This window comes from Euwallacea fornicatus, chromosome 2, assembly GCF_040115645.1.
Source record: "Euwallacea fornicatus isolate EFF26 chromosome 2, ASM4011564v1, whole genome shotgun sequence".
Lineage (NCBI taxonomy): Eukaryota > Metazoa > Arthropoda > Insecta > Coleoptera > Curculionidae > Euwallacea > Euwallacea fornicatus.
In genome coordinates this window covers 3,527,118-3,554,339 of record NC_089542.1, presented here as the reverse complement: position 1 = coordinate 3,554,339, position 27,222 = coordinate 3,527,118, and the positions used below count along the sequence as shown (strand labels likewise).

The 27,222-nt window shown below is 35.0% G+C and overlaps 1 protein-coding gene across 1 annotated transcript; it reads left to right on the top strand.

Moving 5' to 3' along the window:
- The first annotated feature begins 307 nt into the window (after positions 1-307).
- LOC136344121 (doublesex- and mab-3-related transcription factor A2-like) lies at positions 308-20,090 on the top strand. Its single transcript, XM_066291261.1, has 4 exons — positions 308-577; positions 6,090-6,382; positions 18,635-19,016; positions 19,234-20,090. The coding sequence occupies exons 1-4, from the start codon at positions 405-407 to the stop codon at positions 19,523-19,525; spliced, it is 1,140 nt and encodes a 379-aa protein (XP_066147358.1). The 5' UTR covers positions 308-404; the 3' UTR covers positions 19,526-20,090.
- The last annotated feature ends 7,132 nt before the right edge of the window (positions 20,091-27,222 follow it).

The window sequence follows — 27,222 nt, the reverse complement described above, 5'->3', positions numbered from 1 at the left end:
GCCGCAACTTCTATACATTTATATTTCTCCCTGTTCTTGAGAGCCCCATTATGCTATCAGAATATAATATATTTGCCATTGAAAACTAGTTTGTATTCCTATTCAACCACTCATTGTGCAACGGCACATAATACAGTAAACACCAGATTGCGGGGTGGTAGGCGGGGCTTGCGCCGTAACGTCACTAAATAAGGGTGGGCCTTACGGATGCTGGCGCTGCGATTGGCTGTTGTAACCAAGCGGTGACAGCCAACAGTCTCAACACTGTAACGACCACCGGATACCTATTAACTTTAAGGACTGAGGAGTGTCAGTTGCTGAAACTGGTAATTCTAAGACGGAAGTTTGAAAATTACTCAGGGGATCGTTTTCGGTATTTTATGTAGGTTTGAATCGTAGTGACAATGAGTTTACCGAATAGTGGGATGGACATGTCGACGATAATGTCGCAACATCCAGTTTTGGGCGCCATCCCGCCAGCTCTATTCTTTCGCACCTCCGAAAGGTATCAAAGGACTCCTAAGTGCGCTCGGTGTCGAAATCACGGTGTCGTGTCAGCCCTCAAGGGACATAAAAGGTAGGAAAACCCATTTGTGCATTCTTAGTAAATATCACGTGAAAAAGTATACGCAACGTACATCTACTGCGTATAGTATTCAAAAATATAGCTATTACATATACATGTCAGTAAAAATACCTTAAAAAAATTATAGTGAACTGCATCATGTCAGATCATTTTTGAAGCCTCATCAGACTTTTTCTTCCTAGACTGTTATATTATTACAGCATCCGTTTACCTTTCGTAGATTATACGTTTATTCGATAACTAATTTACATTTAGTACAAGCTCCAAGTTAATATTTATTCGCAAACATACGGAAAAGAATACTTTGGTTAAATAGCTCGAAATTTACGTCGGAGCTCTACGCGTCCGAATTTTTAAGGTCTGATATCCGCCATCATCAAAATCCATCCATATCTATCATCCAAAATTACATTCCTAGTAGCATGGAATTTTGACTGACTTTGAATAATTTTTAGTTTAGTTCAAGTTAGTTCAAGTTTGTAGTAGTGGATACAATCGAGGTTGTCCGAGTCAGACTGGCCCGAATAAATTGAATTTAAAAGTTCCTGTTTCACTCGTAACAACAAACATCATTTTTTTCCACTTGAAATTTTTCTTTACAAAATTCTGTGCTGTTAAAAATTTAGTTTAAAAATACAAGAAATGTACAAAGTCTCGATTATTTTTCTATTTAGAAGCTTCGCCCAGTTTGGATTTGCCGCGTATAGCATTTGCTCTGGAGAGATATCCTCGTTATACCAAGAGCCTTTGATGTTCCTTTACATCATTCTCAATCTTGTTGGAATCTATATGGACCACTTCTATTTTTTATTATAGCTATATCTAGAACCTTGTGTAAACTTATCCGTCATTTCCTCTGGAGCACCATTACAGCTTTTACGGACTTCATGTTCAAAAGCGCTATGTGTTCATTATTGATGGACTATACGGAGCGTTTTTACAGGGCAGATATGTCTATTGGAGAATATTTAAGTAACAGAAAAGTTCATATAGAATTCACTGTTACAACATTGGCGCACTAGAAAGTGAAATGTGAAAATGCTTGTGTAGAAAGCATTAGAGTTTCAGATTCAGGGCATCAAGTTCAGAATATCAGGTTTATAGAGTGAAGTTTGTCAAGCACAATTACCATCCCGTAAAGAGGAGAAGAAAGAAAAAAAGTGCTAAAAAAATTAAGCGTGATATAAAAAGTTAAAGATAAATGGTTAAAGTTCGGTAAATAAAGTAAAGGAAGATAGTGGATGGAGCAGTGGGACACCTCAAACGCGATTATCAAGAACAAGCCCAAGTAGGTATAGAGAATGTTGGTGTAGTCTACTTAGCAGCCTGAAGTGGGACGCAGATAGTATAATCAAGCAATTGGAGAAGTTCTTAAAACGATGGAGATTTGAGTTGTGTTGAACTTTCACTTATAGAATGCCCTGCAACGAACGTGAGAATTGTAATAAACTTGAAACTGTTATTTTGGTAGTGATGATTTCTGAACTATCGAAAATATGCTGCAGCTCTTCTAAAACACCGGGGAGAGTTAGTCGATTTACATGATTTTATTTTTTACTATAACAAATAAAAATTTTAGTGATGGGTTAGCTTGTAATAATAAAAAACTTTTGTAACATCCATATGTTTGCTGAACAATCCAAGAAATTCTATATCCAATTTACATCTATTTTTCTGCCCTAAGATGCCAAGAACGACGAAAATGGAGATCACTTTCTTAAAACCTGTTTCTCGGCCTTTAATAAGAAAGTATTCTTCGAGCTTTTCTGTTTCATATCTTCGAAAGTAATTGATTTTTCTCTTATTAAAAATGCCAAAAAGGCACAACTTTGCTTTCCTTCAACCCGTCGAATATGTCAACAGCTTCTTGCTCTCGAAGAAGATCAACGGCAGATCTTGCATCCTAATGTGATTGTGCTAAGTATTACCATATCGTGGAATAGTTATTCAAATTATATCTATTGTCAAAATGTCGCAGATATGCATTTAGGGCAGTAGTTCCATTGCATTCACTATATTATGCTGGTAGTGTTTTGTCGTCAAAAACAGACCTAATGTGGTGTCAATCACGTATACAGAGTTATTCACCCAACCCGTTTATTAAAAGTTTATTAGGATCTGAAAATTAATTTGAAAATTTGGAATTAAGTTAACTTTGACGCGTACTATTTTTTATATTTACAACTTCCTGTCATTTCCAGTTTAACCCTAAATAGCTGTCAACTTGCTTATTTTAGACAAAATCCCAATATATGCTTTTATTTTTAGATTCTTCATAATATTTCAGACACAGTTTTTATATAGTTTCTTATGCCTAGCCTTTACCAGTTTTGAGATATTTAACTTTGAAGTGAAAACATGTCTCGTAATGTTCAATTTTAAAATTACATATCTCCGCAGTTTTTAAAGACATCATTTTTATATTTTGCAGAATACCAATACAGAATCTTCTATATACTCTTTTTTATTTATATGGTTTAGTATTGCACAAGGTGTTCAAAATTCAACTCCTAACATTCAAATTTCTGAAGTCGCCAAAGTCTACTTTTTCAAAAGGGACACCCTATCACTTTAAGCAGTATCAAGTAGAGAATGTAATTCTCTATCGAACTGTATCGGGGTTACCCATATTGAATCCAAACCATTTTCGAAATAATTTAATTTAATATGAAACTGGTAGTACATATTTATTTTGGCAAGCTTTTACTCTGCACGTAGTTGATCATGGAAGAATACGTTGTCGTATCATAGATGAAAGTTATTAAACATATTAAAAATTATTAAAAATGTATCAAAATGCACATGTACTGCTACACTACTACTAGTTTCACATAATAAAACATAAAAATGGTTTGAAATAGGTATGGGTATCTTTGGTACAATTTGATAAAGAATTACATCCTCTATTTGATGTTGCTTAAAGTCATGTACTATTTAATTTAAAAATCGACTTTGCAATATCAAAAATATTAATGTTAAGAATTTAATTTTGGACACATATTTGTATTATTTTGAATAGATATAATTCTCTTAATATAATTTACAAACAATATCAATATACGTGGTTAGTTGCAAAAGTTCCCGAACTGACATATAGATGGCGATTTTTTCGTTAAATATTATAAAAGCTTAACTGAAAAAAGATTATGTCTAAAGTCCGATAGTGCAAAAACGGCTACTTGAGCAACAAAATACTAAGAGGCATTTTTTAATTAAGAATTAATGGAATATTATGAAAAGAATATTCGTATATATATATATTAAGTCAATGGCGTATCATTTTTTCTATCAAAAACATCCCACTGAATGGCCGCACAGGCGCCACTGGTGTAAGTGGAAATATTCTGCCTACCCAGGAATGTGCACATTTATCCCGTCATAGCGTGTTTTGAATTTTATGGCTGCATCCTAAATCGTTTTTGAAATATAAAAAACAAATTAATTAAAAATCAAACACCCTGTATTTTGGGAACGAAGCGATGTCGGACCTAGATTTATTAATTCTAAATACTTGTCTTTATGAGCTCTACAACCCCTGAAAGTTTGTCGGTATTTTTATGAAACACACTGTATTCTAATGCTTATTTCAATATTCGTATTTCGTGCATTTAGTACCGAACTAAGATAAGTGAAGTCCGAAATTCAAGTACGTTTGAGACTATTTTAGCAGTCTCTAAATGCAGTTACGGTTTTATTGATGTTTTGGAGAGTTTAACAAGAACATAAAGCCTTCCTTAAGTTGGATATACATTTTTTTCATTGGTTCGTATCTTCGTTTCTATAGAAACTATGATCTGGACGAATTTACCAGCATTTCAATCTTTTTGGCCCTTATGTTAATATCACATCACATTCAATTTTATCGTATGTAGCGTAAACACTTGATTCATATTAAATGTTTTTAAAGGAAGTATTTTCCATTATGTTCTCTAATGATAGAAAACTGATAATGATGAAATAAATTAAGGCAGTCAGATGAACATTTTGTTTCTGGCATATTTTATGAGGTTTAAATTTGGAATTTTTAGTTATTTTGATAATAATATTATACGCAATATTTAATATCTTCGAATTAGTGTTTAAAGGCCGACACTTTTATCAAGGTCTTTTCAGCTCTTTATATAAAATCGTTCTGAGTGAGAAGTTCCTCTTAAAAGTTTCGTCAATATGTAATAGGAAGATGATGATATGTTAGTGACACATCTGTTTGTCCATTTTTTTTTGTTTTATTGAAAATTTGAAAATTCTTTTCCCTTTTCGCTTTGGTTATTTTAATGGAAAGGTAAATCGGGTGGCAGTTTAGAAACGATCTAAGTTCGACACTTCAGACGATTTAGATTTGAAGGACGGATACCAAGACATATGTCTTTAAAAGTAGTAAAACTGCCACATTTGAAGTGAGCAATAAAATCGAAAACAAACCAATTTCTTAGCAAAAAACAAACTTTTCATTGCTTACGTACCATTTAATTGAGTCGTATTGATTTTTTTACAAAATGTATAGTTGTTTTTCTCAAAAATTCATCGCTAGACTTCGAATCGTAATACAACATTGAATGTAGTTTTGAAAGACCTTTAATTTGAGATGTAACTTGGCTCGTGTATGAATGAAAAAAATCGACTATTTTGCGCTAAGTAAAATTTAAAAAAATAAACAAACGTCAACAAATAATATGTTTTATTTTATTTAATGTTGATTTAGAATTTTTATAATATAATAATTTGTTAAAAAGTGAACAGGAGGGGGTCACAATTTAGAGCCACAAGGTACAAAACTACGTAACCACACCCTCAATAACTCACCACGTTTTCCTTTCTGATATTGGCAATATCTGGTGGGATAAGTACTAAATTGCCAAACGCTAAACCTCTTTTATATAGGTATAGTTTCCAAAGGACGTCAGAGACACAACTTCCGAGAGCAGGGTCTAATTTATAACGTAGCCTAAGGCTAGACAGAATTGAAAACTTTGTCTTTAAGAGACACTAGATACTGGATACAAACCCGACAAGATGTCGGTCTGGAATTTCTGGAGCAAGAAATCCGTTTCTCGAGATCTTTATCTTATAACGTTAAGTTTGCACAGAAATAAACCAATGGAATAATCGTATTTTCATCGCTTTTGACAATTTTGTCATTTATCGTACGGAGTTGGAATGTGTGATGAATAGTTTTTTGGTTTTTGTTTAAAAATAATTATCAATGGCTCACAAAAAATACAGAATTATGGAGGTAATTCATAAAATGGTGTTTTTTCGAGTTACAACGTCATTTATTATATTTTCATCCATGGTTTACCGAGTTTGTCGGAAGAGATATTAAGATCTCAAAAATTTGAATATCTCTTTACTAAAAACAAATAAAAAAATCACTATTTCTACATTTTTAAAAACTATCAATTGTTCGGAATTTATTATTACCTTTAAATTTTCCTGCGAGTATTGACTTTTTTCATAAATAATATCTCTCTAAACTCTCTTCATTTCTTTTTTTTCGTTGCAGGTATTGCAGATGGAGAGACTGCAACTGCGCCAAATGCACTCTGATTGCCGAGAGACAAAGAGTGATGGCGGCACAAGTGGCCCTCAGAAGGCAACAAGCTCAAGAAGAGAACGAAGCTCGCGAGTTGGGCATTATTTTCCCAACTCCGGCAACCATTAATGAGACAACTTTACCGCCATTGACTCCTCCGGAACCAACAGCTCCATTAGAAATCGGAGCAGCAACGACAACCTTCATTCATCATCAGAAGTCTTCGTTTATCGCTTCTGATACGTCCAATCCTTCTAGTCCAAGTAAGTGTGTATTAACGGAAAATTGGTGAAAATCTCAGAGAATACATTACTTTTACTTTACATAATAATACTTACTGGATTTTGAGCTAAATAGTCTCTTTTTAAAAATAATCGCAGTTATAGAGTATATTCATCGAATTATTTAATAGAAAGGAACATATTCTATTATTAATACAAATCAGATTAACCTAAACATGAAAAATGCTGATTGCGTAGATAGAGCTGAAGATGGGTAAATAATCCGCTTTATGGGTGCGGACCCTGAGAAAGTGAATTTCCAATGAATACTGAGAAAAATGTTATAACATCTTGCTCTAATACTATAAAAAATTAGATTATTTAATTACCATTCATTTTTTCATTCGTCATCTAAAAGATAACTTCAATTGTGGATTACGGTACATGGGATTTCTTAGAGCTCAGTAATATATGGTCAAAATAGGCAAAAATCAGACACGAGAGTATAGAAAGAGAGCCAGAATAATAAGGAAACTCTTCCGGATTTATGGCTAATCATGAGAATCATCTTCCGTGAGCAAATATCTCGATTCTAGGCAGCCGAAGGTCCTGTGGGAATATCATAGAATCCTAGGTTTGAACTTTCGTGTAAGGAACAGACTCATTTTAAGAAATCGTAGATTACACACCTAAGTAGATAATTTTTTTTTGTTACTGAAAAAAAACTGGGTGTTTCTTCGGAGAAAAGGATATTTGAACATATACAGAGAAAATGAAAAGTTCTGCAAATTTTGAGATATTGCCATTTTATGATTAGGACCATACTGTGGTAGAACCATGCAGCTATATTATAAAATACGTTATTATTGAGCCAAATGAAAATTTCCTCTTTATCACTTATATTTACACAAGTGTGCATAAACAGGGCATTTCACATCTTTATTTATTGAAATTATAGTCCGTCACTTTAGACCTTTATGAACTTTAGACATTGCAAAATTAGGCATTTCTATAGAAATAACATAGCAAAGAACAAAACTGAGGTTTATACACAAAACCTAGTAAAAGCTGTGAAATTAAGGTGGTTTTCCCGTCATATACACTACTCTCATGGAGAACAAAGGATTATCGGTTAACAGCAGTATACGAAATCCTGTACGAGGTGTTTTGGTTTTTCTTAGCAGGATTTTAGCTAGGTGTTCTACGAAAAAAATATATTAGTATGTTATATAAATTATATTCTAGAAGGGCTTTGTTAAGGAAATTCAGGGTGTTAAAATTTTATATTTTTTTTCAAATTTATCCTTTATAAATACTAAAGTTTTTTTATATATTTAGTAAATTTTTTTGCATAAGTTAATAGTATAATCAGACGGAAGTCCTTCACATTATTCTCTTGTGGTGAGAAACTGGCTAAATGCAAACTATTGATACAGATACGTAGGTCTCGGAGGACCACTTGTTTGGCCTCCTCGATTGCCCGATCTAACACCTTTACATTTTTATGTTTGGAGGTTTATGAAGTAAAATGGTACCCTAGTCCTGTAAACTCTTAAGAAGAATTTATGAGGCTAATAAGAAATTCTGCTCTTAGAATAACTGCTCCGAACTTGAAAGATGTTCGGCGATCTTTATGGCAGCGTGCTAATTTATGTGCAGGACGTAATGGCAATCGTTTAGTACAATTCGTGTACTAATAATAATAATTTAATATCGATTTAAATTATTTTGTTATCGAATAAATTCACGCTCTTCGATTTATTATGTATTTAAAGTTACTGTGCTCCTCCTGTCTACTATTATTTTTTATTTCTCTTATGTTAGATATCCGCTTTACTGTTAGATCGACAATAAATAAACTCTTACTCCCGTTTACAACGTAGTAGTGTGTTGGAAAATGTAATATCAGTAGAATGTCAGAAATATTAGATACCACCCAAATCTACTCGATGAAACAAGTAGCATGTCTTACGTTACCATTTTGCAATTAACTAAAAAACGGTGACCGATACTAATATGATCAACATATATAAAAGTTTCTAAGTTGAATGGGCAATTTAAATTTCCAAAATGAAATACTATGCGGTACATCACAAAAAAGTTTTGGGCGATAAAATAAATCAGATCTTCAAAAAATATCACCCTGTAGATTTTTACGATCATCAAGAATTAGCTAATCATGTAGACCCTAAAGAGTAACTTTTCGTCAAAATTTGAGCTAAATATCTCAAAAACTTTGGGAATCATAAAAAATAAATTAAAAAATATAGAACTTCAACGCTCTGTACTTCCTTAACAAAGCATTTCTCGAAAATAATTCATACCGACTGTCAAGGCGACATCCGTACATAGAAGATTAACATGGAAAATAGGTTTTTATTTTTTTTGCATCTGCACGGATTATCCAGTTGAAAAACTTTTACGTGGGAGTCATAGTAACCAAGAACAGCTATCATTCCGCATTGTCTTCAGTCTTCTTATTAGAGCCGTTTTGGTTCAAAGGGTGTCCAAATTTAAAAAATTTTAAAGTTTCGCGTAACCGTTACAAAAATTATAATTGTTAATCGATGTGCGATTGTTTTTTGCAATTGTTTCTTGACATGATGATCAAACAAATTAATACTATATTTACAATCCAGAAATAAAAGTTTTTTAATAAAAAATATTTTAATTTTCAAAACTCCTATACACCATTTTTTAAAAAGATCATAGCAGGAATTGTGTATTCTGTATTAAATTAAAAATTTTCCGCCGACGTTCTGTCTGGTGAGTGAGATAAAAGATCTACGGTTATGTCTTTGTATCTCCATCATAGATTAATAAGAAACTCACTGTAGGGACAACAAAGCAGATCACATGATAATTATACTAAGGTTTTCCGTTGATTCTTTTACTGAATTAATTCGTAAATCAGTTAAATATTGCCTAGAAGTTAGCAGAAAAAGAAAATTCATCTAACATGGGGTTTTTACGCTTACGCTATTGGCGACTCTGTGTTTGTTTAGCACTGTCGTTGACTCTGACCAATCGTGGCCCACAACGGTAACGCGGGATATTTAAATTCGGAGGCGTTTTAAGCCAAAACGGGTCTAATTGGAAGATTGAAAAAATGGCGGAATAATGGCCCGATTTAGGTATTGTCACCTAAAAGTTTTTGAATTGGATAATCCGTGCCGGCGCAAAAAAAAATTAAAACAGATTTTCCATATTAATCTCCTATTTTTACGATTCACCTGGATACTCAGTATAGCAAACTAATATTATTTTTATGCGTAAAATACGTGGTTAAAATCCTGCTACAAAAAAATCAGGCAACTTTTTTATCATTTTTAAACCACACAGAATAAAGCGATTCGAGTAAAAAATAATATGTCGGGTTACAATAGTGTCGTGAAAAGAACCACAAAAACATGTTCAGTAACAAATTAACGATATCTAGGGTAGAGGATCAGCCTAATAAAACAGACCTATTTACCGGGCTTGTGGTACCTCACATCCGACGCAGAACTATTTACAAAGTGGCTGTTTAACGACCGTACCGTCAACGACCCACAACTACGTACAGTACTACGTACACGTCGTTCATCCATCCACAGAGACCAATATGATCAAATAAAAGCTAATTTCCCAAACACCATTCTCTAAAGGTCTCCCGGTCATTATTTACATTCGAATTGTCAATATAAGTTATTCTTAATATAAAAGACTTGTTTAATTTTAATTATATTTGTCGTTGTGAAACTGTTACTTAGAATAAGTAACATTTGCTAAGATAATGGTTGGGCAAACAAGAGTCACTTAAGATCCTTGTTTGAGGTATTAGTACTACCGCGCTGCAATAGACATCTACCGTAGTCATCTACCAGAACCCTTTTCCATTCATTCAGGTTACTGTTATTTCAGGTATTTATTGCATTTAGTTTTTGTTAATATTCATAATTAATTGTCCTTGACTGAATATTTAACTCTTGTTATGGAGGCGGTCTTGAGTGGTTTGCCAAATTTGGGGTGCAATATGTGATTGCCACGCGATATAAACCGTACAGCAGGTACTTAACAGTAAGTTATTTTTGGTTTATTCGATGTTTTCATTCGAGAGCTCTCTAATATCAGCCAGTTTAAGAAACAAGTCGTTAATATTTTAAGGAATTGTATTTGGTAAACAAGAGATTAATGTTTGAATAATACAGCCTACTAATGGTGTTTTTATAAGGAGATATTGTTGACTCTGTCCTTTCTTCTGCCGTTAGAACCAAGAATGCTTGTTTTAAACTAATTTACCAATTCGTTTTCAATTATGTGGCAAATAATGGAATACTCGTTTTATACTTTTCTCGAGGACTCTCATCTATAATATATGTCTGCGTAGTGTAATGGTCATTCGATGTTTTAATGTTATTGTGTAAGATTTAACTGAAGAACGGTGGACGGTTTCAATTAGGTTTTGTTTATTTTTGCACGGTGCAACTCACTTTTAGCATATTCTAAGATTAAATATCTAAGGGGGAGTGTCGTTTAATAGCCAAATCCAACGGTCAGCAAAAGAATACGACGATATGCATGACGCCCATGCCATTAATGATGAGCAAAATAAGACCAAAATACCACTTCTGCTATAGATCGTTTTTCGTTTTGTTTATGACTGTTGCTTCTGGCTTTGCAAAATTAATTATGGTCTTGCTCTTGTCTTCGATTTTTGATTGATCGATCAAATGTCGGCCCTGGGTTTAGGGTAAGTCATAAGATGCTGCAGTCATTAATTCAAGCTATTCCTTCGGAGGACTGCAGATCGTGATTCTGGGAGCGTTTGAAGAATTCTTCGGATATATGGAATTTCTTGCATCTTTAAGAATCATCTACAACTTCGTTGAAAAGATTATTTTTCTGTGGAACTCCAAGATCACTACAGTAACATCATAAAATTTTCAACATAAAATGGTGTTTTTAACCTCAAAGAAAACCTGCTTTTCAAAACATTTGACGAATTCTAGAATTAATCAAATTTTTTTCTAACCCTCATCAATATTCATTTTCAAATCATCATTTATTCTTTGAAATGGTATTGTTCAACCCTCTAAGCCAAGGGTAAATGAGTCCTCTCCAAATATTTAAATATACATACGCTATCGCTCATATTTAGAAAAACTTCAAATTCGTTTTTTTTCTATATCAACTTGTATCTGATATAATCCATTATATTAATTATTATTAATCTATAATATCATCAATTTTTACAATGCGAAGCACCCCCCAATTATAAGACCCCGATCTTCATGTCTAACTGTCGATTCAGTATATTTCGGATTAAATCGTTCATTAATTGGTCTTTCGACGCAATAAATTCCGTTTTATTTGAACAGTTTAAATCAACTTTAGTCTGAAAAAAAAATCATATGACCAGTCCACATACTATTTCGCAAATCTCAAATCTGGCATTTCTATTTTTTTTGTGATGAAAGACTTCTTTTTCGTTTGTCTCCCATATGAATCAGCGCTTCTTAATCTTCGTTTTATGATGCTCATTGATACTGAGACACGTAATTCTTGTGGTATGCGACTTCCACTCTTGAACGGATCCTTGATGGATAATATTTTAATTCTTGTGTCTGTCACTTTATCAGTTTGTGATTTTTGACCACACTTTAGAAGTTCATAAGGTTCATCGATTTGTTAAGTTAGAAGTCATTATATTGTTGATTTATTTTAATTTAAATATTTTGCAATTTTATAGTGCTTTTCACTACTTTAGAATTTTTCAAAGATTTTTCTTTCAACTGATGCGATAAATGAACACCTTTTGGCATCCTGAAATGTTTTCAGTCAAAAGTGTGAGCAGCAAAGTCGAAACCACACAATAATATAAATAAACAACTTCGATGCTCTACATATGAACCCTGCGAAAAACAAAATACTCTGAAAAAAAGGACACAAACAAAATATATTGGAAACATATTTGTACCTTTACAATATTTGGACAAATGAGAAATATATTTTATTAATTCTAAAATTTTGTTTTTTGCAAACATCTTTATTTCAAATTTTTAATTAGTTATTCTACATATGAGTGGTACTGTACATAGTAGATTGATCAGGATCATGTCTTGAGAATTCACTTTACATAAACTATAAGAAATTTCACGATAGAGCATCTGCAGTAAGTCGTTTTCTGTACAAATAAGTTAAACCGTATGGAACATTCCAAGGAAATGAAAGGAATTCTCTTGAGTATGTATTAAATTATCAGGTTCTAAGTCAAAGTTCTTACGATTTTGGCGCATTAAACTTTAAATTTCAGTATGAAAGGATGTTCATAGATAAAATAATAATATCCCTAAATTATCGTAATGGTGGAGAAATTTGATGATCGATCCTTCCTCGGCGATTACCTGAAGTTCAACAGACTACTCAGGTTATGAGATGTATCCGGATTACTGTTTGACACAGATCGTGCAAATGGAAATAGCAAATTCATGTAGAAATGAAAAGCGCTGAAGTGTCTGACAAGAAATCCCAGATTCCTATTACGACATCGCAACCGCCGACAACAACATTAAATTTTTAAGCATAGTTTGATGTGCTGATGGTGACACTTTCAGACCTTTAAATCCAGTTTATCCGAACAAAGTCACATAAACGCAAACTCGTTAAACGAGGGGCTGTTCGAACCGAATGGTATGTATAAAGGAAAAAGGGAAGGAAACACAAGTGCTTCCCATTCCACAAAATTCTTTATTTCCCCGAGTTGGAATTGTGACATAGCGGCTTTATATTATTAAAAGTGCGAGATAGGGGATAGAAATGAAAAAAAAAAAAACAACGGCAATGATCTTGAGGTATAAATCCCTTTGCCCGCCAAAATCACAAAAAGAGTATTGTGGGCAAAAACTAATCGAATTTTTAAGTATACAAAAAATTAAATATAGTTTTATGAGTTTGATTAGATAGAAAGTATGATTCCTGCCGCTTTCAGAACTATGACATCAATTTCTTAAGGATTGTTCAGTGCAACAATAACAGACCTCTGAGTATAAGATCCCGTCACCCTAAAACGTTACGGCCTTATGATACTTTAAGAGAGTCATGTAGAAAAATGTGTTTTATTGTGTTATTTTATCCACTTTCAGGTCGGAATTTCTTGAAAACGTCCCATTAAACGTTCGAGAACAACTGTGGCTGCAACATAATGGTGCGCCTGCACACTTTTCTGTTCAAGACCGTCAGTATTTGGATCGTTAATTCAGATAAAATTGGATCAGCAGAGGTGGTCCAGTGCGATGGCCCCCTCGGTCACCCGATCTAACACCTTTAGATTTCTTTCTATGGGGATATGTAAAGTTTTTAGTTAATTAAACGCCAGCGGAAATAGGGCAAGACCTAACAGCAGGAATAGTTGCGGCATTTGGACTCGATCAAAACAATTATGAAAGTTAAAAACACCGCAGAAACCACGTTAAACACCCTATAGACACTGTACCTACTAATTTTAATTTTGTTGTTACAAAGTGGAAGTTATTTTGACTTTTACGAAATTCCTATGGACTATTATTTCATTTTTTGTTAACTAATGCTATTAATCATACTTAACCACGTAAAGTCTACCTCCACTGAAAGGCAATAACTAAAAATTCCTCGCTCCCTCGAGTACTTAATTAAAAGCCTAATTCTTTTGAAAAGGTCCGTTAGGGTACGACGAATGAAAACTGTGTTTTTCTCTTTTCCGATTTAATGACCACCACTTCAGTTGCTTCGAAGAGAAAACGCATTTTTACAGTTTTAAACTCGTTTAATCGGCTGACCAGTTCCAGCTCCATTGAAACAATTTTGAGCGCTGTTTCACCGGATAAAGGGCCTTTTATACACGAACAAAAGCATTTCGCTATTAGTTCTGAATGTGAGCTTTTTTGGACTTTTTGTGTAACATAATAGGTTAAAAAAATTTCATAATACATGCATCTGTCTCAGGGCGTAAACTTCTGAGTTTGAATGCGGATTTCCAGAAATGCCTCATTGACGAAATCAATGTGTTAATGAAGTCTGCCCTAACAATCCCTATGCGGATGTTTGCTTTACGATCCAGCGTTTTGGCACAAACACAAAATTGCCAGTGAAGTACGATTACTGCAACTACTGTCGAAACTATGGGAGTTTTTGAAGAACAATTACATGAACTTAAACAACTCAGAACGGACTAATCTTAGAGGCACCGCTACATATTGCAGCCTAGTCTGGATATTTTCCCTTGAGATTGGGCCATTTTTTTTTCAGGAAGATTAGAGACAATAATGTAAGCCTAAAGTCCCAAAAAGTCTGACCTCATTGTCGTTTCAATACAATATTTTCTGACACTTTTTAGCCAAATTTTTTAACGTTGCGCCGTGTCAATGCGCTCACACCCAAACACCTACAAGGTGACACAAAATTACTTTGAAAAACTTCAGGATTTGATTTCTGGCATTATGGTAAAATGGAACGTTGTCTTCTGATTAATAACTGGTCCCGGACTGCATCTCAACTGAACCTTCTTTTTACGGCTTTCTTTATAAATGCGTATTTCGCTATACATATATATAACGAAGTGAGTAACGAAATTTTTCACTAAGTCTCATTACCTTCCAAAGAAAGTTCTTTTTCATCCCCAAATGTGTTCTGTTATTGCCATTTCAACTTATGCAAACAGTCCGGGAAGTCTTTTTCCGGGATAGTCTTCAATACTTGGTTTAATTCGACTTTCATCTGCTGAATCGAGTCCAAACGATGTCCCCGGAGCGGTTTTTTAAGCTTGTTGAACAGTCAGGAGTCGAGCGATGGTAAATCGGACGAATAAGGTGGTTGTGGAATGATATGGGTCGAGTTCGATGCAACACGACTTTGTTATATGAGCGATTTTGGCCCTTTTTTGTCGGTCCGGGTTCATCTCTTGCACAATGCTCGTTGGTTTGACCGGTCGTTTCTCAGTCGTAAGCATAGGTCCATGTAATATCTCAATGATACGTTTCATGACGTTCTGGTAGTCAGAAATCTTCGTTTGACAGACGTGACGTTACGTTTTTTTCCTAAAAAATTGAGCGTTTTTGGAACTCATGGAGATTTAACGCGTTTGAGGCACAAACCTTATCTTAAAATTGTTAGAATTGATCCACATAAAATGCCCGTAGCGTCTGCAAGATTTCTAATTGTCAATCGACAGTTTTTAGAGTACCAAATCGTTGACTTCCTTGATGTGCCTTTGATGGCCCTATGGAGCACTGTTGCTCTTGAAATCCTTTTCGGCTGTTTTATAAACCCTTTATGCTACGTGTAAAAATGTTTTCACAGTATAGCCGTGTCACCAAATACCTTCGTAATATGCTCAACGTTTCCGGGAGAATATATTCATTCCGTAAAAAAATTTAATGCAAATTAATTGCTCAACAAAATTAGGAATAATAAAAATTGAAAAACCCACTTTAGTATGTTTCCAAAAACACGTGTCGCTCTGTAGCAATTGAAGATATTGACACTTTGCATAGATTTCGCAGACAGTGCTACCAACCTATAAAAAAAACAATTTCACGATTTTATAGTACCCGCGCAGTTTAAACGAAAAACCCTCTTTATTTTCTTATCACAGTAGTATAGCTCAATAGTATCATCCGCTAGTCTAAACACTTCAGAAATCTATAATTAATTACATGATACTACTACTTTAACTACCTACCGACTCATCATCACGACGTTATCTCAATCAAAATCAACAAGTATGAGAATCAAGCTCAACTAGGTCGACGTAAACCGTTTCGTTCTATCATTTTCACTAAAAATCAACAGGTTCGCGGGGGGTTTTAAAATTGAAGAGCAAAGATATGTAGTAGCAAGCAGAGTTAATAAGGGTCTTTGAAAAGGGCCGTCGTCGCCTCTTCATTACCCGTAAATGATACTTGGGAATTCGCAATAAGGAAGGAATGTAATAGGAGGGTGACATGCCGGTATAAATATGAGTATCTGTTGGGCATTGCCATAAAAGCAAAATTAAATATCTCTTTACGACTTATAATGCTTTGGTGGATTAATAATTAATTTTATCTTTAAGCGTGACTTCTGGCTTAATAAGGGTTTTGCCCGATAAACCAATGGCATGCTTAAGCAGAAGCGCCCTTCCGTGCCTTCACTTATCGTATTTATGCCAATTATTCGTGCTTTGGAATATTTATCAATCATTTTATTGATTGCTCATAACAGTGATCAGTGGATATCCAGATAGCTGGCTGAGTGTAACTAACTATGAGTAGTTCGTCTCACGGGAATTCCCAAGTCAAAGACATGAAGAGGAAATCTGCGAGGTCAAAATCAATCTAAAAGAGAAACAAATTATTATGAAAATATTGTATCTATATCGTTCTGAAATCAAATCACGGAACTGCAGCTGTACTAGTTGACCTTATGATGGACAGAATGCCGGGTGTCCCGGCGAGCTCTGAATATAGGAGATTAACATGGGAAAACGGTTTTAATTGTCTTTTGCCCCTCCGCAAATTATTCGATTGAAAAACTTTTCCGTGGAGGTCATAGTACTTAAGATTGGCCATCGTTCCGCAATTTTTGCAACTTTCTAATTAGAGACGTTTTGACTTAAAACGCGAAAAAATTTGAATGTCCCGCGTAACCTCTCGAGGCAACGATTGATCAAAGAGATTAGGAAATGGCGAAATTTGGTTCGACATGGGGTTTTTACGGTATTTTGTTGGCGATATTGTGTTTGTTTAATTGCGCCCTTGATTCTGACCAATCGTGGCCGCGAACGATAACGCGGGATATTCATATTTTTGAAATTTGGAGACTCTTTGAGCCAAAACGGTTCTAATTGGTGGAAGATTGAAAAAATGGCTCTGCTGCGTCACCTTCATGTAAAAGTTTTTCAATTAGATAATCCGCGCGGGCGTAAAAAAATAAATACGGATTTCCCATGTTAATCTCCTATGGCCTGGATTCCCCTGGACACCTGGTATACTCTTACATGAAATAATTGGCGTACGGAAAATATTTCTCTCTCTCTCTCTCTTTCTCTCTTTCTGGTAGAATGACATTTTCGGTTCTTTACAGCCTCAATGGGAGTATCTAGGATCAACATAGAATCCGTTTCAGGGCAATAAACGCCACCTTAACAGTTTCCCTTAACCACTCTGGCTGGAATTTTGCAGTAAAAGGGTACGCCACTGTATGATACGTTCACTCTATTCTTGTTTTACTGGTTGACTTGTGGAGAGAAAATCATAATACAAAACGCGCCTAAGTGTATCGTGCCACCGCTAAAGTACCCAGAAAATCTCTTGAAAATCCCTTTAATTGATCAACCCCAGTTCTCGTCTTACCCTAACGACTCTTGAAAAGGATACACAAGTCATTAGGGAACATACGCGTACACGCGATTTGAAAAGACTGTTAGTTTTCAGTCGACGGATATTAAAATTAAATTGCCGTGGATTGTTCCAGCAATTATTGTTTTGAGGCACTTTCCACACGCTTATTAGGACATATTTTTAGATGAATAGAAACTGGCTTAAACATGCACTAATGGGTAGAAACTGCAATTTGTTTCTCCCGCCTACTTGCACAAAGCATTCGGTGCAACCAATGAAATTGTCCCTGGCTATTATCGTGCTGAAACTTGCCTATTCATTATAGAAACTTACTGTCAAGAAACGCCCAGTATAAACCGAAAGTTTCCCTGAGTGTCTAGATTAAGCTACCATTAAACTTCCGAAAGAAATTAACCGGTATTCTCAGAGTTTACGAGACTTCTGTCCCTGCCCTTCGGATAAAAGTTTCCGACCATAAGATGCGTGGTTACTGGCAGAAATCAAATTTATGGTACTTAAAATTCTTTCTTTCGAATATTATTGCCAGAAGTTCGAGAGTTTTATAGCGTAACATTATCGGTCCCTTATGCTAAATCCCATAATTGCCCTGCATTGATGGTCACTTTCGTCAACGTCTTTAGCATAAATTTCCTCAAAAATCAAATCTTTGTCGCACATCCTTTTCAGTTCATTTTGATAATACTGAATCAAATATCGACCTTTGAAAAACTTCGGGGGTAACTTATAGGGAAATGCACAATAGATCGAAGGGCAATTGACAGAGCACAAAAGCGAGAAAGGGATGACCCTGTGGGCAGAGGTTTAAGAGCGGCAGACAATGCTGGAATTATGTTTGAATAGAAACTGAAAGTAATACGTCGGTTCAAGTGAAATTGGATATTTTCTTTTTATGTACGAGAAAGAGTTGCACGATCTTAACCGAGGTCCCTCTTTTCAGCATCTAAACGTGCCAAAATCAACATTGAAGAATCAGATTCCGACCCAGAAGATACAAAATGCTCCCGCCCATCGGCCATATCCAGCCAGATGTCTATCTCACAGACGGTGGTGTCCTGTTCTTCTCCAGAACCCGCAACTAGTCCAGAGGCTGACCTCAATGTTGAGGAGAACGATACAAATACTCCGGAAAATCTCTCATTAAAGAGGGACGTCAGCCCAGAACCAATATCGCAGACTGCCGAAAGCTTCATAGCAAATCATCATGCCAGATTTACTCAGCATTCTCAAGTCCAAGCATCGCCTCAACGGTCACCTGTTAACGTACTGATGAGGGTGTTTCCGGGAAAGAGAAGATCAGATGTCGAGGCGATACTACAAAGGTATGAAACAAAAAATGAAATACCAACTTTCATCAGAGGAATAAAAAGTGATATCCGAACTCTTTGTAATTTCATTTTCTTTTCTTCATCATATGCGAAATGACTTTTGTCTTTATTCTGGGCTTAAAATTTAACCCTCAAAACACAGAATTGTTATCACTGTAAAAGACTTAGAGTGCAATTCTTGATAAAATTATAAATAACATTTTCATTTCAGATGTAAAGGCGACATTCTCCAAGCAATGGAGCTCATGGTGGGGGACGAGGAGCCATCCTCCCCATCGGCATTCTCACCTCTGGGGCCTCCTCATCCTTTCCACAGGTACAGCCCTTCTAGAAGATTTCTTGCAGCCCCTTACGCAGGTACCGGTTATTTGTCATCAATTATCAGACCACCACCAGATTATTTATCCATGATGGGGCCATTACATGATGTCTATAACGATAAAACCACTGCATCTTCTCCTGGGTCAAATACGAGTTCAGATAAAACGTCTTATTCGGAATAACCTTTGTACTCATTCAAAAGTGGAAATAATATTTAGTGATTTTTGTTATAAAGTGATATAAAACAAATAAATATTTAATGGCGTTAAACGCAAATATTGATGTTTACTGCAGTAGGATCAGTAATATTGTAAAGGAAATGTAAGATTTCAAGACGTTGTCTAGTGAAGAATCGTGCCAATCTTAGGGTTGTTATCAAATATTTTAAATTGAGCATAAAATATGTAGCATTTGGTTCATCAGATTCCTTGCATCACCCTGTATATAAAGTGCTTTGTTCTAGTATAAGTCGTATCGAGTGGAGGATACTACTTGATATGTTAAAGGTCTTAAACCTTTGCATCACACATCATAACTAATTAAGGCTTTAGAAAATACACCTAATTATTGTAAACTATTGATGTTACTTGCTATAAATATTAAAATGTTTAATGGTTATGTAGTGAAATATATTCCTTCCACATTCATGTTTTCAAGCAAAAGTCTTCATAAAACTTTAGAAGAGTTTTAAACGTATTAAGTGGAAGTTTCGTGTGTCTGCCATTATTCTCTTGGACTTTATATTCTTCCAGCTAAGTCATAGAAGTATATAAAAATTATATAAATATAGATAAGTAATAAAGGTCGTATACAGAAAATTACTTATGCATATTTTTTGTCCATTTGTGTCAGATTTATCCAAAAATCTCTAGAAAGGTATTCATTTCAACTGTGTTAATCCTGCTAAACTCAATATGAGATACTCTCCTGTGCTTTGATAAGTATATTCATCCTTTATGCCTTTATACACTAATAATGCAGTTTAGTCCAGTTGCAATTCCGGTTATCGTATTGGCATGTGCTGCAGCGCTGTCTTGCATCCTAGATGATGGAAAACTGGAAACACCACATCCATTGACGTTAAACGTAATAAGAGAAAATCAATGGTATAAAATCCGATTGTCGAGAAGGCCATCACAACCCATGGATGTGACATATGTGAGATTTATGAATTCGTACAAAAACATTAGTATTTCAGGATTCCCTGTTAGGTGTTTGTCACCATCAACATGTTAAAAACGCCTACTTTAACAATTGGTAGGAAAATATTTGGTCACTTCAAGCACAAAGTGGATCGATCAAGTAAATTTTATTTTCATCAAAATTCAGCTCATAATTATTTATTTTGAAAGAGTTTTAATACTTAAGGTGCATATTTTTCAATCAAGCATCTCCGTTAAAAGCTCTTATCGAAATGGTGAAAGAAGAAATAAATTTCACTTTTACATAAATGAATTCGGCGTAAAGGAGAACAAAATCTGAAACGCATTATCTAAATCCTTTTGTGGAATCTCCTTGGGTTGTTTAAAAGAGGTTGATTTGTCTGCGTTCAAGCAATTAATGGGGAGACTAGTCAAAGTTTCCACGCGAACAATCACATCAAAATTTAATTATAAAATACATATTATGAATCAACCGGGTTCCGTCCCTCTATTGAATGGGTCACCCTACTATGCAGTTTCGCTCCCTGGTATCGTATTGAATACATGAAGCCAGTTATTAGGTCCCATTGTTAGCCTGTAGCTAACAGATCGTATAAATTATATTGTAAACAGTGGCGTGTGTTTAGTTTTATTGTTCGCATTAAACTGTGGTTATTCTCCCTTGTTGTGAAGCGGTTTAAAGTGATTGATGATGATTTAATTATTCGCAATATCGAGGGGTTATTTAAAATTAATTCTTCATTTGCAGAAGATTTTATTAATATGAAAATTGATGAATCTCAAAAGTGTTGACAGGTAAAAAATTTGCAGTTTGTGAGACAGGGTGATTTCCTCAGCATGAACCATACGAATTTTAGTATGGTGTATTTTGCTTTTGTATGAAATTCCTACAGCTTATATGCAATCACCCTGTATGTCTAAGTAATTCAGAGGCCATTATTAAATATTACTTATATGTAAATAGCCTCTAATTACGAACTTACGCCCTTGAAAAACAAAAAATTAAGAAATAGAATTAGAAATTGGAAATGTAGCTCTGACCATGAAAAAGTCAACTGGAGCTTATATTAAAGTATCCAGTTTGAAATCAGATATTAGTTCAGTTCTAACTTAAAATTTGGATACAACTGAATTCCCAATTAACATACGGTTAGTTTCCGAGCAAACTGCATCCGAGAGGAGGTGATAGACGTTACGTTGGTCTGGCAATGATGACCAAAAAATGTGTCTGGAAACATCCCGATATCTGATTATGTACTGCTAATATGAACAGAATGATTCAAAACTGAGTGCAAATATCTTAAGAGAGTATTTTTGAGGTCAAAATAAAACTGTTTAAAAAAAATTGTACCGCTGGCGCAGGTAATTCCAGACACTCTAAGTATCTGAAACAGAAAATCGAAAGAGATTCTTAATCTGCGTCACCGTCGCTATCGTCCAAATTTTTAAATTTCACTACACACTGACATAAATCTTGTAAAAGTTCAAAAAGAGACAAATTTTCTTGCGCTATACACGATGTAAAATTATGCATTAGAATCAAACTTTTAACATGATTAAGGTGAGCACGATAGCCATAGATATGCTGAATATTGTGTTAAACTTTGAATATCGTCGATATACTCGACCGTTTTTGAGTAACCACCTGAGCTAATTAAAAATATGTTGCGTTGAGAAAAACGCGTTGAAAGTTTTCAAATAAAAAAAAAACTCATAAGAAATTTACTTTTACGACTGATCAGCAATGGCAGGACCACACATAAGTCTCTCCTCTGCATCGTGAAAGTCATCCTGAGCTGCTCTTCTGACCCCTTTTCTGGCGATGCGAGATTCTTTCGAACTGTCGGAGCCGCGCTAGTCTGCACGGTCAAGTCGCATCCTCGGACGAACTATGAATTTTGTGGACCAAGTACTCTTCCCATCGTGTCGAATATTTTCAAAATAGATGCGTGGCCAACACTTGACGAGTGTTTCCAATGGTGGAGACATTAAGGAAAACTTGTTAAAGCTGTAAGTGGCAAAACCGTTTGCCTCACATCGAAACTGCCATCCTTACTCATTACAATTTATTCACCGATGTACTGTTAAAAATCACTCTCGACTTCATCTGAAAATTGATTGCCACGAAATTTTCTCTTTTTGCCAGGATAATTAGGGCTCTTTAATGTTTTCTTGCTTTATTTCCTATCCATTTTCAGTTACTCGCACTTTAAAAAATGGAGGCTCTGTTCAAAGTCAAATGTTGCATAGTATTAGCCATTTGGGAAGGTACGCCGTGCATTTATACGACACTGGTTTTCAACTTGTCGTCAACATGTTGAAGACACGTAGCTTCGTTTACAATACCTCGATTCTTGTGACGTTTTGTACACCAAGCAGACAAGACAAAACTTGTGGCCAACAATATGGTTCGACACGGTTGTTCGATATTCAAGCGACGAGCATCTGCTAGTACATTTGTACAAATAGTTGAAAAATATAATGTTCTGTACGATCATACTATGGAAAAATGTTCAAATTGACACGCACTGAAAAAATCTCAATGTAAATCTTATGCACTGCGTACAAAAAGTCAGTCAATTCTGAAACATCTCGAAAAATATACAATCTAGTCAAAAATATCTTATATAAAATTTGAAGGAGTTTAAACTACCATTCCGCGGCAATCAAAAATATACAAGGTGCGCCACAAGCAGCAACGAATTGAAGTTATTTTTTTTCTTGTAGAGTGGAAAATTTTTTGTAACATTTTCTGATTCATCTTTGCATTCTGAACACATTTCATGTAGCATGTCCTGGGGCTAATTTTAGCGCTTCAGCAGCGATTGCCGGTGTAAACAAAACCAAGCGAACTTATTTTCATTAGACTAATTGCCCAAAATCTTCAGATGCGACAAATCTGATGATGCTAGAAGGCTATCTTAAGTGTCATTAATAATGATAATGGCTTGTCTTTTTTGTCTTATCTATTTAATAACCAGCTCGTTGTTTATGCAGCTTGAACAGCACGTGAAGGTGAAATAGAATGACCCCCTAAATCGCCGCACTTGACACTCTGTGACGATTTTCGAAGCAGCCGCTTAAAAAGTAAGGCCTATGTCACGAAACTGGAATATTGTAAGTTTCATTACTGTTGAAATGCTGGAACATATTATTGGGAAATCCTATGAAAATTTCGCTTATTATTAAGCAATTTAGTGCGTGCATTTTGAGCACTTTTTACAATTTACTTTTTTTCTTATTTTCTTTAGTTCTACAATAGTTGCCGAACCGTTAGAGTTAGCCATAGGACATGTTGCATGAAATGTGGTCAACATACGAGGGTGCATTAGAAAATGTGAAAGGTTTGCCATTCCATAAGAAAAAACATAACTTCTTGTCTACTTACTTACATTACACAATACTACTTTGTGACGGACCTCAGGTATTTCTGAATTCCGCAAAATGGTAGAATGTTTAACCTCCTTTAACTTTTATATAAGGTATTTTTAATTAAATTGTATATTTTTCGGGATATATCAGGATTGCCTGACTTTGCGCGCACAGTGTATATCTACCTCGAATCCCTACCGCGCGCTCTTAATGCTCATTCTTTGAAGCCTTATTATTAGTCAAAAACGAAAGAGTCATTTGAACCAACTACGTAATATTAATTCTATGACCATAAATTATAAAAAAAAAACGAAAAATAAATCTTTTTTTTTACCCATCACACTGGACTATACCTCCTTAAAAAATGGCTCCCTTCGCAACAAGTTGTGAAATGAACCACATTTAGTCAACGATTTCGATTATGACAACCATCACTTCATTCGCGAAAATGTGGAAAGTTGTGTACCCTACCCGTCTCTGTCATTTGTTGGTTCTATTATCGCGATAGGTACCGCACGAAGTAGTGCCTATTTGAATACTTGTATTATAGCACAGCTGCATTTCCAACGATGCTAATTCATTAGGCATATGTTTGCCAATATTATGGTTGGTCGGACCGTATACAAAAGCAAACATGTCAAAAATCCTCCAGTCAAGACAACAATGAGCCTCATGATATCCAAATTCAGGTCGAACACGATACTATAATAGTTACTTAAGACGACCTAATACTTTTTTGGATATCAAATAGCCTTAGCTCCTGGTAACACTTACACCCATTCTACGTTCACCCTAAAACCTACTAGAGCCATACAAAAATAATACCTTTTGTAATCGAAAACACCCGTGTATATGCACTAAGGCAAAAAAGAATTTTATCAAGGTATCATATTAACACACCGGAAACTGAACGTTAAAATGCAATTATTTGTAAGTTTCCTCTCTCTCTCTTCTAAACCTCTTTTGTGTCTCAAGTAGAGTTTCTTTATGCCTGAGATCTCTGAAAGTCGAGTGTACCTTTTCAGTAACAATCGCTTGATATAGCGATCCCTATTGAGGAATAATAAATATAATAGGTCTCTTTATTGTCGCAGCATGTGTACCTACCTCCCACTGGTTTCGTCCTTTGTTTAAGATTCATTTCTAAAACGTTTTTATTTTAAAATTTACCCGGTGCATGCTGAACTGCCAGTCCATACTGTGCGTCCTCAATCACCCTATTCACAAAGGACCATATTCGTTTCGCGTATAATAGAACACGCCCTTTAATACCGATTAATTTTTTCACAATAAACTTGACGAACGTAATTAGGTAAAAAATCCTAAAACAGGAATTTTCATAATAGTTCCCGAAAAGTGCCCTTTATATTGGTTCTACGACGATAAAAACTGTATAATTTAAAAATTAAACACAGATCTTTAGATAGCGGGGTTTTATTTTTCCCTTTCGGGGTGCCTTTGTACTTTTTCGAAGTGTATTTTAAATGCAAATCACCCTTTCTTTTGCCAATTTTATTAACTTAAGCAGCCGATCTCCTGCAACCCCACAGGCCTGTTAGTGACAGACATTGTGTGTTTCCTCTATCCCAACCGAGATTTCCTATCAACGGCCACACTTAAAAATGAATTACAATTACCCTTAAGCACCCTTTAGAATAACGCGTCTACGAAACACTCTCTTGATGTTCGTGCTATTGATTTTTGGTTGGTGGTGGCTAATAGAAAATAATGTATAGGGAATTAGGTTCGTGTGTTGCAGCCTTCCGAAGGGTTTGAGTAATAGAAATTTGATGCGTTAGTGAACGGTGTCATAAATTACCTTCAGGAATTTACCAACAGACATCTGTTGAGGGTTGTTGTACTGTGACTCCTGACACTATTCCTTAGACTTTCACTTGTAAATTTTCCGCATTGGTTTAAGGCCGATTGCTCCTTTTTCCATTCATTCACGCAATTTTCCAAAAGGGCTAGTCTGGCTTGGGTAATTTTCTTCATGTTTTCTTTTATTTTGTTTTGAGAACAACGCGTGACACCCACGCAAGGGTTGATGAAGCGGTGGAATTGCCCACCGTTCTCAGTTAAAGCTAACTGAGAATAGCATTCACCCTTCGCTCAGGGCTCGGGTGAAAACCCTCGTTAACGTTTTGGTGACAAACCTGTCACCATCTTCAAAATCTCGGAAATAAATATAAAATATTGTTGTATTAGTGTGAAACAATAAATTTAAAGTTTTTAAATCGGGTCTCGTCATTCCACTTGATTTCAGGTAAATGATTGGTTTTTCAGCATGTTACCTAGTTTAACCTGTTTATTTTTTTTAACTTTATTATCTGTGTTGATAATTGCTCCAAGTGTTATTTGCTGGTTTTTGGTACTTTTTTTTGTATCCCAGATCAACCTTTTGTTAAAGCATGACTAACTCACTATTATCCATGCTTACTGAACAAGAGTCTACACATCGGTTGCTAATAAATAATGTAAAAGTAATATATGCGCTTTCTTTAATTTTACGCTTCTCTGATAATGGTACCTTAGTAAAGATGCAACCAACCATCCTCCCATTTAACTGTGTAACCATTACCAAAGGCATTCTGGCATATATTTGGCCTGCAAAATTATCTAATTTCAATGTGATTTTTATATTCTCTAATTCTCTTTTCTTAGGGTCCAGAAGTTTTGCCGATATAAAATTTGTCGAATTCGCATGAAATTTTATAGAGGCTGGTCTTGAACTATCTCGCCACATTTCAGGAGGTGGTTCTACACATCAAAAGCTACCAAAAATGTAAGTTGATATATTCCGGAACATTCTGCTCACTTTACCTAAATTTTTTTTTCAGTTCTGATGACTTATCATGTTTTCTAATCTAAATGCCCCCGTATCTTCCTTTACTGTCACAAAAATTCCAATAATACCGTTGGAAACCCACTTAAATTTGCTATTTTAACCAACTATTGTGAGCTTATCTTGTTTGCACTCTGTCTACTTTTCAGAGAACTGAACGTAAAACTTTTTTATTTCTTTCTTTTTATTAAATTTTCAACTGCCCATTGCTCCAAAAGATTTCCTATCTTATATCATTTCACACTTCATGAAAAACGTTTACAACCGACTAACTTTCTGCCGTGGTACCGTTTCTTCAGTTTATCTTACAATTAAGAACAGTGAGGGAACTGTCAGTTCTTGAAAATCACTTGCACAGAGGAAAATTGTATTTGCAAAATTTTAAAATATCTTGGAAAAAAATCACTATCAGTAAAAAATATTGCTCAAAATGCCCCCCTTGTTTACACACACACCCACGACCTACACCAAAAAACGGTCTGAATGATGCGACCCATCT

Bases quoted from the DNA above. Each gene is read 5' to 3' on its own strand.
- LOC136344121 (XM_066291261.1), top strand. From the start codon at position 405: ATGAGTTTACCGAATAGTGGGATGGACATGTCGACGATAATGTCGCAA. The intron at 578-6,089 runs GTAGGAAAACCC...TTTTCGTTGCAG, and splicing joins GCCCTCAAGGGACATAAAAG to GTATTGCAGATGGAGAGACT. The intron at 6,383-18,634 runs GTAAGTGTGTAT...CCCTCTTTTCAG, and splicing joins GTCCAATCCTTCTAGTCCAA to CATCTAAACGTGCCAAAATC.